Raw genomic sequence first — 19,269 nt, 5'->3', positions numbered from 1 at the left:
CAATAGCTCCATGGTCATGTGACCTACAACCCTCAAACTACTTACAGAACACCCACTCACTAGCAATATATAATCGCACACCCTTAAATTTATCCATTTTAATCGCAGGTGATTTTACAATCATTTTTCTTTGTTTTTCATAGTTTCAAATGTCAATCGCTCTCTAGTCAGTCATGTGACCTAAAACTGCTTTCAGAATATCCACTGACAATATTTATATATTCCACACCCTTTTATTTTGTTCATTTGCATCTCATGAGATTTTACATGAAGTTTTCAAACTTACACATTTCAATAGCTACTTGGTCATGTGACCTACTGGACTCAAACAAGGTTCAGAATGTCCACTGACGACCCTTCTATATTGCACACCCTTTAGCTTGTCAATTTTCCTCTCACACGATTTTACATTAATTTAGTCAACTTTAGAATTTCAATAGCTCCTTGGTCATGAGGTCTACTGACCTCAAACACGGTTCAGAATGTACACTCAGTGAGCCTACACATTGCACATCCTTTAGTTTGTCCATTTCCCCCTCACATGATTTTACATGCATTTTTTACATTTCCATATGGCAAATGGATGGCCCCTTACTAGACGTCCGCGGGTGTTATTAAAATAGGCCGACGGCCTCAGGTCGCCCCCCAAGGCCTGGTCTTCCAAGAAGTCAAAAAAGAACTGGGGTCATCAGAGTTATTCTTGTTGCACCCGCCAGTTTATACAGTTTGACACATCCGAGTTTCTCCCTAAGGATAACATGGGTTTACAGGTTAAGCTCTAACTCTGCTTCTGTGCAGGCAATTGTGCAGGCAATTTTCTAAATTCCTTTTGCCACATGTTCAGGGTCATCTGTACCTCTACAGATATCAACATGAAAAGATTGAATGGCCCCCTTCATATCCTAAAGGGGAAGTATGAACTCTACCATCAAATAGGACTGAAATCATCACAGAAAGGGAAACAAATGGCATCACCATAATCACGTGAGATGAAAATGGACAAACTTAAGGGTGTGCAATGTGTAGGCCCACTGAGTGTACATTCTGAACCTTGTCGGAGGTCACAAGATCAAGGAGCTATTGAAATTCTAAAGTTGACAAAATTCATGTAAAATCATGTGAGATGAAAAAGGACACACTAAAGGGTGTGCAATATAGAAGGGGAAGTCAGTGGACATTCTGAACCTTCTTTGAGTCCAGTAGGTCACATGACCAATGAGCTATGGAAATGAGAAAGTTTGAAAAATTCATGTAAAACGTGCATGATGAAAATGGACCAACTAAAGGGTGTGCAATGTGTAGGCCCACTGAGTGTACATTCTGAACCTTGGTCAGGTCACATGACCAAGGAGCTATTGAAATTCAAATGTAAAAAAAGTTGGTACTTTGTTTACGCTCCCTAACTAATTCAACTAGGAATACAAAATGCTGTTCACATTTCCAAATGTTTATTAGCTTTGGAAAGCAAATTAATATAGAAATCATGAAAATAAAACCTGTGCAAATTTTCCATCATGACACTTATTTTAAGTCTGTGGCTCAAGTGGTTTGAAAGGTATTGAAGTTTGAAAGTGTGAATATCCAACCTGAAACTGTTTTTACCTCGGTGAATAACCGTACACCCTTGACCAGGGCCCAGTTTCGTAGATTCTTCAGGTTGGCACTTTTCCATTCGTATAACTCTACACCACGTGTCAAACTCATTCCATGGTGGGCTAGGTGTCTGCAGGTTTTCGCTCCTCCCTTATGCTTGATTGATGAATGAAGGTCACTAATCTGTACGGAACTCCCCTCACCCAGGTTGTCTAGGTCTTAATTGAAAGGAAAAACCAGCAGACACTCGACTCTCCATGGAATGAGTTTGACACCCCTGCTCAGGGCCCGATTTCCCAAAAGCATCTTCTGGTTAAGTTTATCGTTAGAACAATATTCTAATGATTAACTTAACCTTAAGATGCGTTTAGGAAACCAGGCCCTGGACTGACTGAAATTTTATGTAAGGCAAAAAGCCAAATTCAGTGACAGGGTGCCAAAAATAATAAAGTTAATTCAGATTGTCAACCATTATAAAATCAAGTTTTATTTGATTTCTTTTTACAACTAATATTGATAAGAATATCAACTTTATCCTAAAGATAACTGGTTGCTTTCCCCACACAACTCTCACACACACAAAAACAAAGAGGGATAAAACAGCGGAAAAGCAGGGGTATAAATTGAATTGCTGCTTTGTTACTGGTGTCAGTGATACTCTAAATAAATTCAATAAAATAAGAGGGACATTGAATACACATTTAAATGTCAAAAGGGAATTGGCACAAATTACTTTCTTTATGCAGTGAGCTAACAGGACTTTTACCTACACTTTGTGAGAGAGAACCAATGTTATGAATGTTTATAGAGCCACTTAAACAAGAAATGAAATTGTCCAAAGAGTGGGAATATGAAGGAAAGTGAGTGTTCATACTCATCCTTGGTCCATGGATAACATGGAGTTATTCGGGATGTATGCGTGTGTGAGGGTTCTCTCCATAGTTGTATGTATTTGTTAGACATAACAGCTAAGGTTCTCTTGATTTCTGTTGAGGTCTTTTCTGAGTACAAGAGCAACAGTATGGATTTTTTAAAACGGGGTTCAATCCTGTCCATCACGTGAGGATGGTGTCGTCAATCTCTTCGTTAGAGTCTGGAAGGCTGGAGATCTTCTTCAGGGAGCGGCGGTAACAGTCAGACAGCAGCTCATTACTAGCGGAGTCAAGAATGGCACTGACGCTCTGAAAGACAAACATAACAGATTGTATTGTGAATGCACGCACAACTCAAATCCATCAGGCCAAGTATTATTTTCTTTATAATGAGTATTGAGACTGTTTATTTGTGCAAGTGTGCTTGTCACTGACTTGCATGGTCTGCTCTCCCTGACGCAGTCGGAGCAGGCTGACAATGGTGTGTTCGCTCTGGGCTCTGACGCTGGTGTTCTTGTCCTTGGTGTTGTCCAGCAGGCTCTTCACCAGCGGCTTGATGAGGGCGGGCTCCAGGGAGGGCGTGGCCTCGTCTTTAAACACCCACCACAGCACCCGCTCCGACACCAGCCTGATGTCACTGGACTGGTTCTGGAGACACTGTAGGGGAAATGACAGGGGAGAGGTTACTGACAAGTCAGAGAAGCACTGTCAGTGTTCTTATTTCTTACATTTGTCCATATCCATGCAGCCACGGTGCTTAAACCTCTTAAATGTAATGTGCCCATATTTGGGGACCCTATTAGATTGCATTTTATTCAATTCAGTCTGGTATGAGAATGGTAGCCCCTATCTGCAAAAGCAGGGTGTCTGCAGAAAGCTGATAATCTTGGTTGTTGATCTGTGCCTTAATATTTGTTGTGACTTACTACCATATATGGGCATATGAATGTATAAGGGCAGGCCGAGCCGATGACCTAATTTCAAGATGGCTGCTACCTACATTGCGGTTAGCATCGTGAAGCATAAACTAAAACACGGAATATGTCGATACCCACCGAAAGCAGGGACTCCACAGATTATAAGGATGTGTTATTTGTCTGCCTGTGACCTGCCATTATTGACCACCAGCCCAGAGAGTAAAAATGTTTATTTTACACAACGTTTTCACCAAATGTTGGGGGGGGGGGGGGTGAAATGAAATGAATCCGCAGGTTGGCAGGAACAAATCTATGTGGCAGCATTCGGAATTTTGGATGAAAAGCGTGCTCAAATTAAACTACCTGCTACTCAGGCCCGGAAGCTAGGATATGTATATACAGTGGGGCAAAAAAGTATTTAGTCAGCCACCAATTGTGAAAGTTCTCCCACTTAAAAAGATGAGAGGCCTGTAATTTTCATCACAGGTACACTTCAACTATGACAGACAAAATTAGAAAAAAAAAATCCAGAAAATCACATTGTAGGATTTTTTATTAATTTATTTGCAAATTATGTTGGAAAATAAGTATTTGGTCAATAACAAAAGTTTATCTCAATACTTTGTTATATACCCTTTGTTGGCAATGACAGAGGTCAAACGTTTTCTGTAAGTCTTCACAAGGTTTTCACACACTGTTGCTGGTATTTTGACCCATTCCTCCATGCAGATCTCCTCTAGAGCAGTGATGTTTTGGGGCTGTTGCTGGGCAACACGGACTTTCAACTCCCTCCAAAGATTTTCTATGGTGTTGAGATCAGGAGACTCCAGGACCTTGAAATGCTTCTTACGAAGCCACTCTTTCGTTGCCCAGGCGGTGTGTTTGGGATCATTGTCATGCTGACAGACCCAGCCACGTTTCATCTTCAATGCCCTTGCTGATGGAAGGAGGTTTTCACTCAAAATCTCACGATACATGGCACCATTCATTCTTTCCTTTACACGGATCAGTCGTCCTGGTCCCTTTGCAGAAAAACAGCCTCAAAGCATGATGTTTCCACCCCCATGCTTCACAGTAGGTATGGTGTTCTTTGGATGCAACTCAGCATTCTTTGTCCTCCAAACACAACGAGTTGAGTTTTTACCTAAAAGTTATATTTTGGTTTCATCTGACCATATGACATTCTCCCAATCTTCTTCTGGATCATCCAAATGCGCTCTAGCAAACTTCAGACGGGCCTGGACATGTACTGGCTTAAGCAGGGGGACACGTCTGGCACTGCAGGATTTGAGTCCCTGGCGACGTAGTGTGTTACTGATGGTAGGCTTTGTTACTTTGGTCCCAGCAGGTCATTCACTCGGTCCCCCCGTGTGGTTCTGGGATTTTTGCTCACTGTTCTTGTGATCATTTTGACCCCACAGGGTGAGATCTTGCGTGGAGCCCCAGATCGAGGGAGATTATCAGTGGTCTTGTATGCCTTCATTTCCTAATAATTGCTCCCACAGTTGATTTCTTCAAACCAAGCTGCTTACCTATTGCAGATTCAGTCTTCCCAGTCTGGTGCAGGTCTACAATTTTGTTTCTGGTGTCCTTTGACAGCTCTTTGGTCTTGGCCATAGTGGAGTTTGGAGTGTGACTGTTTGAGGTTGTGGACAGGTATCGTTTTTACTGATAACAAGTTCAAACAGGTGCCATTAATACAGGTAACGAGTGGAGGACAGAGGAGCCTCTTAATTCTTGGAACTACCCATCCCGGATCCGGGACAATTGTCATCAACTACACTAATTAGCATAGCGCAACGGACAAAAAATATTACTAGGAAAATATTCGTATTCATGAAACCACAAGTGAAATATAGTGAAACACAGCTTAGCCTTTTGTTAATCACCCTGTCAGCCAAAGCAGTCATGCTTTACAGCCAAAGCAAGACAAGCGTTTGTGTAAGTTTATCGATAGCCTAGCACTCTGAGAGCCCTCAGCTGGCCACTTACGCAATGTAGTCATTTACGCTCATTCTTCAACATAAAGGCGTGAATCTACGTCAAAATGCTGTAGACACCTTCGGGAATACGTAGAAAAAGGAATCAGGTTGATATCCCTTTCAATGGCCAATAGGGGTGCATAGGAATACAATGGTTTAAAAACATGAGTCACTTCCTGATTGGATTTTTCTTAGGCTTTCACCTGTAATATCAGTTCTGTTATACTCAGACAATATTTTTACAGTTTTGGAAACTTTAGAGTGTTTTCTATCCTAAGTTGTCAATTATATGCACATTCTAGCATCTGGTCCTGAGAAATAGGCAGTTTACTTTGGGAACGTTATTTTTCCCCAAAAAAGACGTTTATCTTTAATCCTATGTATAAAACTTGTATTTTTCATCAATGTTTATGATGAGTATTTCTGTAATTTGATGTGGCTCTGAAATTTCACCGGATGTTTGTTTGATTACTGTTCCTAACGCGCCAACTTCAACTGAGGTTTTTGGACATAAAGATTCACTTTATCGAACAAAACACACATTTATCCTGTGAGTGCCATCTGATGAAGATCATCAAAGGTTAGTGATTAACTTAATCGCTATTTCTGACTTTTGTGAGCCCTCTCCTTGGCTGGAAAATGGCTGTATGGTTTTCTGTGACTAGGCACTGACCTAACATAATCGTTTGGTGTGCTTTCGCCGTAAAGCCTTTTTGAAATTGGACACTGTGGTTTGATTTACAAGAAGTCTATCTATACATTGGTGTATAATACTTATATGTTTGAGGAATTTTAATTATGGGATTTCTGTTGTTTTGAATTTGGCGCCCTGCAATTTCACTTGCTGTTGTCAAGGTGGGACGCTACCGTCCCACTGGTACCAGAGAGGTTGGAAAACCACACTACAGGCTGATCTAACTTTGATGTAATGTCCTTAAAACAAGTCAAAATGAGGCTCAGTAGTGTGTGTGGCCTCCACGTGCCTGTATGACCTCCCTACAACGCCTGGGCATGCTCCTGATGAGGTGGCGGATGGTCTCCTGAGGGATCTCCTCCCAGACCTGGACTAAAGTATCCGCCAACTCCTGGACAGTCTGTGGTGCAACGTGGCATTGGTGGTTGGAGCGAGAAATGATGTCCCAGATGTGCTCAATTGGATTCAGGTCTGGGGAACGGTCAGGCCAGTCCATAGCATCAATGCCTTCCTCTTGCAGGAACTGCTGACACACTCCAGCCACATGAGGTCTAGCATTGTCTTGCATTAGGAGGAACCCAGGGCCAACCGCACCAGCATATGGTCTCACAAGGGGTATGAGGATCTCATCTCGGTACCTAATGGTAGTCAGGCTACCTCTGGCGAGCACATGGAGGGCTGTGTGGCCCCCCAAAGAAATGCCACCCCACACCATGACTGATCCACCGCCAAACCGGTCATGCTGGAGGATGTTGCAGGCAGCAGAACGTTCTCCACGGCGTCTCCAGACTCTGTCATGTGCTCAGTGTGAACCTGCTTTCACCTGTGAAGGGCACAGGGCGCCAGTGGCAAATTTGCCAATCTTGGTGTTCTCTGGCAAATGCCAAACGTCCTGCACAGTGTTGGGCTGTAAGCACAACCCCCACCTGTGGACGTCGGGCCCTCATACCACCCTCATGGAGTCTGTTTCTGACCGTTTGAGCAGACACATGCACATTTGTGGCCTGCTGGAGGTCATTTTGCAGGGCTCTGGCAGTGCTCCTCCTTGCACAAAGGCGGAGGTAGCGGTCCTGCTGCTGGGTTGTTGCCCTCCTACGGCCTCCTCCACGTCTCCTGATGTACTGGCCTGTCTCCTGGTAGCGCCTCCATGCTCTGTACACTACGCTGACAGACACAGCAAACCTTCTTGCCACAGCTCGCATTGATGTGCCATCCTGGATGAGCTGCACTACCTGAGCCACTTGTGTGGGTTGTAGACTCCGTCTCATGCTACCACTAGAGTGAAAGCACCGCCAGCATTCAAAAGTGACCAAAACATCAGCCAGGAAGCATAGGAACTGAGAAGTGGTGTGTGGTCCCCACCCGCAGAACCACTCCTTTATTGGGGGTGTCTTGCTAATTGCCTATAATTTCCACCTGTTGTCTATTCCATTTGCACAACAGCATGTGCAATTTATTGTCAATCAGTGTTGCTTCCTAAGTGGACAGTTTGATTTCACAGAAGTGTGATTGACTTGGAGTTACATTGTGTTGTTTATGTGTTCCCTTTATTTTTTTGAGCAGTGTATATTACAACCATACTGAATGAACACTTATTTTAACTTAACATAATACATCAATTTAGTCTCAAATAAATAATGAAACGTGTTCAATTTGGTTTAAATAATGCAAAAACAGTGTTGGAGAAGAAAGTAAAAGTGCAATATGTGCCATGTAAAAAAGCTGTTTAATATATTCCTTGCTCAGAACATGAGAACATATGAAAGCTGGTGGTTCCTTTTAACATGAGTCTTCAATATTCCCACTTAAGAAGGTTTAGGTTATGGTTATTATAGGAATTATAGGACTTTCTCTCTATACCATTTGTATTTCATATACCTTTGACTATTGGATGTACTTCTAGGCACTATAGTATTGCCAGCCTAATATCAGGAATTGATTAGCTTGAAGTCATAAACAGCGCTGTGCTTCAAGCATTGCGAAAAGCTGCTGGCAAACACAGGAAAGTGAATTATGGTCTTTGTAAGGAAGAAATGGTCTTCACACAGTTCGCAACAAGCCAGGAGGGTCAAACTGCTGCATATACCCTGACTCTGCTTGTACAGATCGCAAGAGAAGTGACACAATGTCCCGAGTTAATATTGCCTGCTAACATGAATTTCTTTTAACTAAATATGCAAGTTTAAAAAATATACTTGTGTATTAATTCTTAAGAAAGGCATTGATGTTTATGGTTAGGTACATTGGTGCAACGACAGTGCTTTTTTCGCGAATGCGCTTGTTAAATCATCACCCGTTTGGCGAAGTAGACTGTGATTTGATGATAAATTAACAGGCACCGCATTGATTATTTGCAATGCAGGACAAGCTAGTTAAACTAGTAATATCATCAACCATGTGTAGTTAACTAGTGATTATGTTAAGATTGATAGTTTTTTATAAGTTAAGTTTAATGCTAGCTAGCAACTTACTTTGGCTCCTTGCTGCACTCGCGTAACAGGTGGTCAGCCTGCCACGCAGTTTCCTCGTGGAGTGCAATGTAAATCCAAAAATGCTGATTACCGATTGTTACGAAAACTTGAAATGCCGATTAGTCGGTCGACCTCTACTTTATATAGCTAATTTAATGTTTGCATTTCATTTTTTATAAGTAATCTGCTTTTTGTGCTTTGGATTTAGTTTACATAGGCCTACATAAGTCATTTCAATGTTATATAATTCCAAAGTAGTTATTGTCTATGTTTTATATTAGTTCACTGTTTGCTGTTCTACGTGCCATCTTGTAACTTGAGGCCACTGCACTCTCACGACCATTGTTCATTTGTGGTTGACACCTCTGCCTTTCTCTCTTAAGTGTTATTGTTTGCATTGTGTGTGTGCAGTACACCTATGTGAGTCACTGGTGTTTTTACTTTACAGTAATGTCATTTAGTAAATTTAGTCAACTGTACTTCAGAGTGGAGGATGCAGAGGATTTAGATGACGTTTGAGAGCAAGCAACCCCCCCCCGCTATGTCAATCACCCGTCTGATAGTTCTACATCCACTTTTCATAGACCTCTTGAAAAAAGAGAGAGAGAAAATAGGGGCTTGTGGCACCATTCGTCCTAACAGAATCGGTTTCCCCAAAACCAAGGTAAACGACATAACAAAGACAGCGGAGGAGGACCATAGGTTGGATCAGGACTACCAAGCTGCTTTTTGTGAAATGGAAGGACACTAGGGAAGTAACCATGCTCACCACACAGCATAAGGCAATAACAACCATGTCTCAAGGAGGGTGAAAAGGGAAGAATGTCCTCATTCCTGTGAAGAACTACAATGCCAGAATGGGGGGATGTCAACCTATCTGATAGGATACTACCAGGATACTACCAGGTCCTCCACAAGACCAGGAAGTGGTATAATACTTATTTTTGTACCACTTTATGGACATTGCTACAGTAAATCATTTCACTCTCCACAAGTAGAAGGCCAACGCACAAGGTCAAACCCCTCTCTGGGGGCCCAAAGCAACCTCACGACCATCACAAGACACCCAACTCAAGGTGAGCGGCACTATCCAACACACATACCAAAAGACAAAAGGATGAACTGCAAGAATTGCACAAAATACTCGGGGGGGGGGGTTAAATGCCAGATCTGCTGTCCGAAAGGCCAGTTTGCTTTTTGTTTCCTGTCAGAGAGGGACTGCTTCAAAGACTATCATGACTTATTTATTGCCTTACCTTCCTAATCTTACTACATTTGCACACACTGTATATAGATATTTCTATTGTGTTATTGACTGTACGTCTGTTTATTCCATGTGTAACTCTGTGTTGTTTTTGTCACACTGCTTTGCTTTATCTTGGCCAGGTCGCAGTTGTAAATGAGAACCTGTTCTCAACTGGCCTACCTGGTTAAATAAATAAAGGTGAAATAAATAAAATAAAAACGACATGCATAAGCTACGGTGAAAGTGAAATCTAATCATCTACACCTGGGATATAAAACGAACACGAATGCCATTTGTAAATAGTTCAGCTTATTTCTATTTTTGCAACTTTCTTAGTGAAGGACAGGTGTGTAACCAAGTGTGTTTGATAAAAAAATATTAAAAAACGTCTTATGTACAGCACCAGTCAAAAGTTTGGACACACCTACTCAATCCAGGGTTTTTCTTCATTTGTACTATAATAGTGAAGACATCAAAACTATGAAATAACACATGGTATCATGTAGTAACCAAAAAAGTGTTAAATATATTTTATAATTGAGATTCTTAAAGTAGCTACCCTTTGCCTTGACAGCTTTGCGCACTCTTGGCATTCTCTCAACCAGCTTCATGAGGTAGTCACCTGGAATGCATTTCAATTAACAGGTGTGCCTTGTTAAAAGTGAATGTGGAATTTCTTTCCTTTTTAATGCATTTGAGCCAATCAATCAGTTGTGTTGTGACATGGTAGGGGTGGTATACAGAATAGCCCTATTTGGTAAAAGACCAAGTCCATATTATGGAAAGAACAGCTCAAATAAGCAGGGAAAGATAGTCCATCATTACTTTAAGACATGAAGTTCAGTAAATGAAAATGTCAAGAACTGTGAAAGTTTCTTCAAGTGCAGTTGCAAAAACCATCAAGCGCTATAATGAAACTGGCTCTCATGAGGACCGCCACAGGAAAGGAAGACTCAGAGTTACCTCTGCTGGAGAGAAGTTAATTAGAGCTCCCAGCTACAGAAATTGCATCCCAAATAAAATGCTTCAGAGTTTAAGTAACAGACATCTCAACATAATTGAGGAAGAGACTGTGTGAATCAGGCCTTCATGGTCAAATTGCTGCAATTAAACCACTACTAAAGGGCACTAATAAGAAGAAGACTTGCTTGGGCCAAGAAACAAGTAATGGACATCAGAACAGTGGAAATCTGTCCTTTGGTCTGATGAGTCCAAATTTGAGATTTTTGGTTCCAACCTCTGTCTTTGTGAGACGGAGAGTAGGTGAACGGATGATCTCCGCATGTGTGGTTCCCACCGTGAAGCATGGAGGTGATGGTGCTTTGCTGGTAACACTGTGATTATATTTAGAATTTAAGGCACACTTAACCAGCATGGCTACCACAGAATACTGCAGCGATACACCATCCCATCTGGTTTGAAGCTTAGTGGGACTATCATTTATTTTTCAACAGGACAATGACCCAACACACCTCCAGGCTGTGTAAGGGCTATTTGACCAAGAAGGAGAGTGATGGAGTGCTGCATCAGATGACTTGGTCTCCACAATCACCAGACCTCAACACAATTGAGATGGTTTGGGATGAGTTGGACTGCAGAGTGAAAGAAAAGCAGCCAACAAGTGCTCAGCAAATGTGTGAACTCCTTCAAGACGGTTGTAAAAGCATTCCAGGTGAAGCTGGTTGAGAGAAATCCAAGAGTGTGCAAATCTGTCAAGGCAAAGGGTCGCTACTTAATGTGTTATTTCATAGTTTTGATGTCTTCACTATTATTCTACAATAGTCAAAATAAAGAAAAACCATTGACTGAGTAGGTGTGCTAAACTTTTGACTGGTACTGTATATCTGATGCTTTATATTGTTTTTGTAAACAGTTAATTTGTATGTGGGACCAATACGTTGGATATGCCTAGGCTAAACGTTCAGGCACTTTGGAGAGGTTGAAAAAAACACTTAGATATCCCCTGTAAGAACCACAACACCACCACAATGTTTGAGGTTGGTGTTGTAGAAACTTAGTTATAGTGAACAATAGCTTTTAGGTACATCCAGTGTGTAAAAATAGTGCAATTACCACATTTGGACACTTTGGAGAGGTTGAAAGGACACTTGAATGTACCCTGGATACCCCATGACACCACCACAATGTTTGATTGAGGTAGATATGATAAAAATTGTGTTTTTATACTGAACAAATAGCATTTAGTGATTGCAAATATGTAATAGCACTGGAATTACCTAATTTACAGACATATGCCACTTTGGAGAGGTTTAGGGACACTTGCAAATGTCACATGACCACACCTGACACCACTTACTATAACATCTGCCCATTTCTAGTTGTTAGGTCTATCAAACCCATTTTATTTCTTCTGATATTTTTCACATGTTGTGGAAGCCATCTGATGTGTTTCCAGCTCTGGGCATAAATAATTCACTTATAGCTTGTCATTGAAAGATGACTTTCAAAATAAAAAAAGTTAGTGTGTGCTTGATCTTGTGTATTCTGAACTATAACTCCTACCTTCTGATAATTTCCTCAATCTCATAACCTCATAATATACCAGGTTTTGGCATGTCAGAATCATGTAATTACACATGAATTGCAGTTACTTTTGGGTATGTCTATTTGCTTGATTTGTGCTTTGTAAATGGGGCGGGGGAAAGGTGACGTAACAGATTACTCCTGAGAAAGTACCCCCCTGCCTCACCTTCACAAACTGTGAGATGATGCGCTGTGATGAGCCACTTCCTTCCTCGGTTCTGAGATGATGTCTCATCAGGTAGCCCATGGCTCTGATCCCACTGGTAGCTATGGGGATCTGGAGGAGTCGACCATGCACAGTGTTCAGTCAGAGAGGAGAAAGAGGTATGGTTTGGCAAGGGAAAAAGTGCTTGACGAGCCAATCCTTCCACTGTCTGGGTGAACAGAATGAGTAAACTAAAAGGAGCGGTGTCCACTTAGATCTGACCAGATGTATGAAGTTCCTACCCTGTCTGCGGTGGCACTGGCCAGGATGGCCTCCGTCAAGGTTGAACTGTACTCCTCCACACACAGCTGCTCAGGGGCAGACTTGATTGCTATGGCCAGAGTCATACTGCGACCATGACGCACCATCCAGTCCACTCCTGATATGTCAGCTAGGTGAAGAACGGGAACATTTTTCATAGATTAAACAGAAGTCTTTCCTTACTACATTATAGTCTTGATAGTCAAGATTTAAGTGTTAGATATTATAACGTGCAAATTCAATGTGTGAATACCTTTTATCATAAGTGTGAATGTTTGCTCTATATAATGGGCTGTGCGTGGGCGAAGAGTATGGTGTGATAGTGTAAATTCTTACCCAGGACATGCTGGAGCAACACACTCCTCAGATCCTCTTCAGACAGGAAGGCACACAGCTCTCCTAAACAACCTGCTGAGGACATGCGTGTAGCATCCTACACACACACAAAGTTAGAACTAAATGATTCTATACAAGGCTTTCATACACACTGGCTGATAAGGAGGCCTAAAACCCCTTTCATTAAGCCACATCCTGCCTTGACTGACGGAAGTCTAGTTTGATCAGAGGTAAAAACTAAACATAGCACACTGAAAGATCCTTTCATTGAAACATGGAGCTGAATATGTCCTTATCAAATCAAATCTTATTGGTCACATACACGGGGTAAGCAGATGTTATTGCGGGTGTAGCGAAATGCTTATGCCAGGTTCAGTATTGCAGGGCTACAATATATTTAGCTAGCAAGATTAAACGGAAAGTTTTATACTCAATTCTAGCAATTACCATTGAGAGACAGAGGGGGGTATCAGTAGACTGCCTAAAAAACATATGTTGCATTCACACATGCTTAGTCAGTGTATCTGCTTGTAAACATACCTCATCATGACCCAGCATACTCAGCAATGTGGTGGTGATGTTTTTCCTGATGGCTGGGTCAACCTTTGACCCTGCTCCCTGGATGACGAATCGTAAGGCTTGTAGCATGGTCTCCCTGAAAAAAGGGAGCAAAACACTAGGCTGATTGATTGAATCTAATCAATCCCCCAAAAAATCCTAAATGAGAGGAATCCTATATGGAACTGATCACTACTCTTCACATTGTGTTTCTCAGTTACCCAGAATTCTCTGGTTTTGCATACCTGACTCCTGAGTCCTCAGCATTGTGGATGGCAGAGAGCTGCTCTGTAAATAGGGGGTCCACCTTGCTGTGGATGGAGACCAGCTGGCCCAGGGCCTCAGCAGCCTTCAGCCTGACCGCCCGGCTAGAGTCCTGCAGAGCCTTAAGGAAGGTGGTCTGGAGCTGGGGCAGGAAGGGCTTCAGGGCTATGCCTACCTGGAGACAGGGGCAGAGCAACAGGTTCAGGACCAGATCAAGATGCCAACCATTCTTCCAGCAGGGAGGAAACAACAGGATTGTGTTTAGTAAGCACAAAATGGGAAAACGTTGAGAAAAAAAAACATCTTATTTTTGGATTATTTAATTTATTAACCACATTTCAAAATGTTTCACCTGTCTCCCATTTTGTGCTTACCAAACGAAACCTTTAACCTCAGAATCAGCAGCAGACACTGACCTTGGCCAGCAGCAGGGTGAGTGTCTCTAGCAGAGAGGTCTTCACACTCCAGGCAAAGCGGTCTCCCAGGATACGGATGAGCGGTCCAGTGATGTTGACCACAGACGGTCGCAGGGCCTCAGAGGAGGTCAGCTTGATGACTCCTCCCAGCGCTTTGGCCGCCTCCTCTTTCTGCTCAGGACTGCCTGTCAACACTCCTTCCCTCAACACTGGCAGGATGCAGGTCACACCCTGGTGAAGAGAGAAAGAGGAGAATAAGAGAGAATTAGAGGAGAGGAGAGAGCCAAAAGATATATCAAAACTAGTCAGCTTGAGGATGTGACTGTACATGTCAAGAGGAGAGAGAGGCCTACCTTTTTGGGAAGACAGAACCCAGGCAGGTGCTGACCCTTAACGTCTACTGCCACTGACCGGATGTCTCTGTGCAGGTCGTCAATCAGAGCTAGCTGGCTGCCAGCGTCCAGTTTCTACAAAAACAAACTAGAGTTTAACATGACCTCACACATCAATACATACAGTGGCAAGAAAAAATGTGTGAACCCTTTGGAATTACCTGGATTTCTGCATAAATTTGTCATCATTTTTGATCTGATCTTGATCCAAGTCACAAGAATGGACCAACACCGTGTGCTTAAACTAATAACACAAATGTTATGTCTATATTGAATACATAATTTAAACATTCACAGTGTAGGTTGTAAAAAAGTATGCGATCCCCTGGGATAATGACTTCTCCAAAAGCTAATTGGAGTCAGGAGTCAGTTAACCTGGAGTCCAATCAATGAGACGAGATTGGAGATGTTGGTTAGAGCTGCCTTGCCGTATAAAAAACACTCACCAAATTTGAGTTTGCATTTCACAAGAAGCATTGCCTGATATGAACCATGCCTCAAACAAAGGAGATCTCAGAATTGTTGCCTTGCATAAAGCTGGAAAGGGTTACAAAAGTATCTCTAAAAGCATTGATGTTCATCAGTCCACGGTAAGACAGACTGTCTATAAATGGAGAAAGTTCAGCACTGTTGCTACTCTCCCTAGGAGTGGCCGTCCTGCAAAGACAACAGCAAGAGCACAGCGCAGAATGTTCAATGAGGGAAAGAAGAATCCTAGAGTGTCAGCTAAAGACGTACAGAAATCTAAAATACGTAAAACACTAAACAAGACTGGTGTTCATGGGAAGACACCACGGAAGAACCCATTGCTGTCCAAAAAAACATTGCTGGTACGTCTGAAGTTCGCAAAAGAGCACCTGGATGTTCCACAGCACTACTGGCAAAATATTCTGTGTATACATGAAACATAAAGTTGTGTTGTTTGGAAGAAACACAAACTCATCAAAACCTCATCCCAACTGTAAAGTATGGTGGAGGGAGCATCGTGGTTTGGGGCTGTTTTGCTGCCTCAGGGCCTGGAGAGCTTGCTATCATCCACAGAAAAACAATTCCAGAGTTTATCAAGACATTTTGTAGGAGAATGTTAGACTATCTGTCCGCCAATTGAAGCTCAACAGAAGTTGGGTGATGCAACAGGACAACGACCCAAAACACATTAGTAAATCAACAACAGAATGGCTTCAACAGAAGAAAATATGCTTTCTGGAGTGGCCCAGAGTCCTGACCTCAACCCGACAGAAAACGTTTGGTTGAGGTTATTGCTGGAAAAGGGGGATCAACCAACATACTTTTCCCACCCTAAACTGTGAATGTTTACACGGTGTGTTCAATAAAGACATGAAAATGTATAATTGTTTGTGTGTTATTAGATTAAGCAGACTGTTTGTCTATTGTTGTGACTTAGATGAAGAACAGATCAAATGTTATGACCAATTTATGCAGAAATCCAGGTCATTCTAAAGGGTTCACATACTTTTTCTTGCCACTGTACTATGTTAGTTAACCAGAGTACCTAGCTAGTGGCCATTGGTTATCTATGAAATCAATGCTGCATAACGATCCACAACACAACTGTATGACTTCAGTAAACCCAGATAAATCCATTCCCAGTTCCTGTAATGCTCTTGGTGCCAACTGCTAACCTTGGTGATGGAGTTGATGGCGTCCCAGCTCTGCACCAGGACCTCAGGGTTGGAGTCGTTGAGCAGGCGGATGAGGCCTGACAGCAGGTTGCGTGTGTGGGCACTGTAATCCAGGCGGGTGCGGGAGAAGTATCCGTTGAGGATGGTGGCGGCGGCCTGTCTGAGGCCGGCATCCGGTGACCTGGTGGCCTCTAACAAGTCCTCGATGATGATACGCTGACCCACCTCATCTTCCACAGACAGGATCACTGCCTGGCAGCTGGCCAGCTCCTGAAGGAGAGGCGCGGGGGGTAATATAAACCTGGGGACATACCTATCATCTACGGACCACAACCGCCCTCTAAGAACCACTGTAATATTATCCCAAGACGATGACTGTTACGACCATCGACAGTTAAAGTAGTGCCCCTGCATCTTGTAATCATGAATGCTGTTGTTACCTGCTGCCCCTCCTCTGTTCCCAGCTTGTCTTTCAGAGAGGAGTAGAGGGCAGGTAGGATGACCCCCAGGTGGCGTGTCAGAGCGTCTCCAGCCACAGCGGACAGGAAGGCCAGCACGCGCGTGTTCACTGGAGGAGCAGTGAGCTGACAGGGGAGAGGAGAGCATTCATACGCAGAACTACACTCAAACTATAAAATACTTTAAAAACATTTAAGCATCAGGAAAAGTGGTATATAATCCAATAATGATCACAGAGATGAACCATTGTCAGTAGAGTGTATAATGTTTGGACAGCTCACCTTGGGCACCAGGTAGGGCAGCACAGAGCGACTCTTCACTGCCATGACCTGTTTCAGACCGTCCAGAGCAAACTCTGCAGTCTCCTCATCATCCTGCACACAGAAACATTAACCTCACTCTATATTCTGTTCCATGGTGGGTCCTCTGTCCTCTCCAGAAGGACAGGAGAGGGAGTATTAATGTGTGGATGCGTGGATACAGAGGAATGTTAGCGGTAAAGTGGATTCATGTGTGTATTTGTATGTGAGTGTGCGTCTCACCAACTGTTTGAGCAGGGCAGGCAGGATGTCGTCCAGGGCCTGGTGACCGATGGTGGCGTGGAGCTGCTCAAAGGTTTTGGCTGCAGCCTCTCGTACCTCCTCCAGGGGGTCACACAGAGCCTTCCTCACGGTGGGGACCAGGGACTCAGAGAATATCAGCACCTGGAAACATACACGCATTGTGACCTTGCTTCTCTGCCATGGGATCACGTCACAACACAACCCTTCTATGTATAAGGCGTTTTAAAAGGTTTCCTCAAACTGTATACTCATCTCAAGGGACTTCCAGGTTAAATAATGAATGAATTTAAAAAAAGTGACCAGGTATGTGTTGAGGTACTGACCGCGTCCCTGCTGGTGGACTTCATGATCTCACTCAGACCGATGCACACGCCCTGCCTCTCATCACTCTTCTCGGAGCGCAGACCCTCCTCCAGGATAGGAATTATCTCTGGGAGGATCTTCTCTCCCAGCTTACGGACCAGGTCTCCAAGTGTCCTTGCAGCAATCTAGAACACACAGAGAAGCCACATTCAGTAACCCAGGAATCAGAAGCAAGAGAGAACACAGAATCCAAACACTCAAATTCAGACAAAAGTGTAGAATACTATAATTCAGTAATAACAGAAGACTGAATTGTCTTAGTGTGACTAATGTACATGACAAAAGAGAGATAGACAAAGGGGATCAAATCAAATTGTATTCATCACATGCTTTGTAAACAGATGTAGACTAACAGTGAAATGCTTACTTACTTACAGGCCCTTCCCTACAATTTTTTTTTTTTTTTAAATTTTACCTTTATTTAACCAGGCAAGTCAGTTAAGAACAAATTCTTATTTTCAATGACGGCCTGGAAACAGTGGGTTAACTGCCTGTTCAGGGGCAGAACGACAGATTTGTACCTTGTCAGCTCGGGGGTTTGAACTCGCAACCTTGCGGTTACTAGTCCAACGCTCTAACCACTAGGCTACGCTGCCACCCCAATGCAGAGAGAAAGAAAATAGAGAAATAATATAAAAGAAACACGTAATAAATACACAATGAGTAATGATAACTTGGCTATATACATGGGGTACCAGTACATAGTGGATGTGAAGCGGTACAAGGTAAATGAGGTATATATGTACATCTAACTAGGAATAAAGTGACAGATAATAACCAGGAGCATATGTTATGAGTCAAAAAAGTTAGTTAAATAGTTAACCATTGACCCATTTTGCACTAACTATTTAGCAATCTTATGGCTTGGAGTTAGAAACTGTTCAGGGTTCTGTTGGTTCCAGACTCGGTGCATTGGGGCCGCTTGCCAAGCAGTAGCAGAGAGCACGGTCTATGACCTGGGTGGTGCGAGTCTGATAATTCTTAGGGTTTTCCTCTGACACCGCCTGGTATAAAGCTCCTGGATGGCAGGGAGCTCCGTCCCAGTGATGCACTGGGCCGAACACACTAACCTCTGTAGTGCCTTGCGGTTGGATGCTAAGCAGTTGCCATACCAAGCGGTGATGCAGCCAGTCAAGAGGCTCTCATTGGGGAGGCTATAGAATTTGAGGATGAGGGCCCATGCCAAATCTTTTCACCCTCCTGAGGGGGAAGAGGCATTGTCGTGCTCTTTTATCAACTGTGTTGGTGTGTGCGAACCATGATAGATTCCTAGTGATATGGACACAGAGGAATTTGAAGCTCTCGAACTGCTCCACTACAGCCCCGTCGATCTGAATGGTGGTGTGCTCTGCCCTTCCGTTTCCTTTAGTCCATGATCAGCTCCTTTGTCTTGCTGACGTTGAGGGAGAGGTTGTCCTTGTACCACCCTACAAGGTCTCAGTTTTATCGTCATGGATCAGGCCTACCACCGTTGTGTTGTCAGCAAACGT

The 19,269-nt window shown here is 43.0% G+C and overlaps 1 protein-coding gene across 1 annotated transcript in view; it reads right to left on the bottom strand.

Annotated features, from left to right (window-relative positions):
- Positions 1 to 2,054: 2,054 nt before the first annotated feature.
- LOC135514207 (stalled ribosome sensor GCN1-like) overlaps positions 2,055 to 19,269 on the bottom strand; it is a 44,482-nt gene continuing 27,267 nt past the window's right edge. Inside the window, exons 44-57 of the mRNA XM_064937507.1 lie at positions 17,740 to 17,904; positions 17,396 to 17,557; positions 17,135 to 17,227; positions 16,835 to 16,978; positions 16,395 to 16,664; positions 14,713 to 14,826; positions 14,360 to 14,590; positions 13,925 to 14,118; positions 13,662 to 13,776; positions 13,122 to 13,218; positions 12,767 to 12,915; positions 12,486 to 12,596; positions 2,901 to 3,122; positions 2,055 to 2,774 (exon numbers count right to left, since the gene is read on the bottom strand). Coding sequence (XP_064793579.1) covers positions 2,649 to 2,774; positions 2,901 to 3,122; positions 12,486 to 12,596; positions 12,767 to 12,915; positions 13,122 to 13,218; positions 13,662 to 13,776; positions 13,925 to 14,118; positions 14,360 to 14,590; positions 14,713 to 14,826; positions 16,395 to 16,664; positions 16,835 to 16,978; positions 17,135 to 17,227; positions 17,396 to 17,557; positions 17,740 to 17,904 — 2,193 coding nt within the window. The 3' untranslated portion in view covers positions 2,055 to 2,648. The remainder of the gene's footprint in view (positions 2,775 to 2,900; positions 3,123 to 12,485; positions 12,597 to 12,766; positions 12,916 to 13,121; positions 13,219 to 13,661; positions 13,777 to 13,924; positions 14,119 to 14,359; positions 14,591 to 14,712; positions 14,827 to 16,394; positions 16,665 to 16,834; positions 16,979 to 17,134; positions 17,228 to 17,395; positions 17,558 to 17,739; positions 17,905 to 19,269) is intronic.

The sequence above is a fragment of the Oncorhynchus masou genome, chromosome 25 (assembly GCF_036934945.1).
Source record: "Oncorhynchus masou masou isolate Uvic2021 chromosome 25, UVic_Omas_1.1, whole genome shotgun sequence".
Taxonomy (NCBI): domain Eukaryota; kingdom Metazoa; phylum Chordata; class Actinopteri; order Salmoniformes; family Salmonidae; genus Oncorhynchus; species Oncorhynchus masou.
The sequence above is the reverse complement of the archived record's forward strand: the minus strand, read 5'-3'. Positions and strand labels throughout refer to the sequence as shown.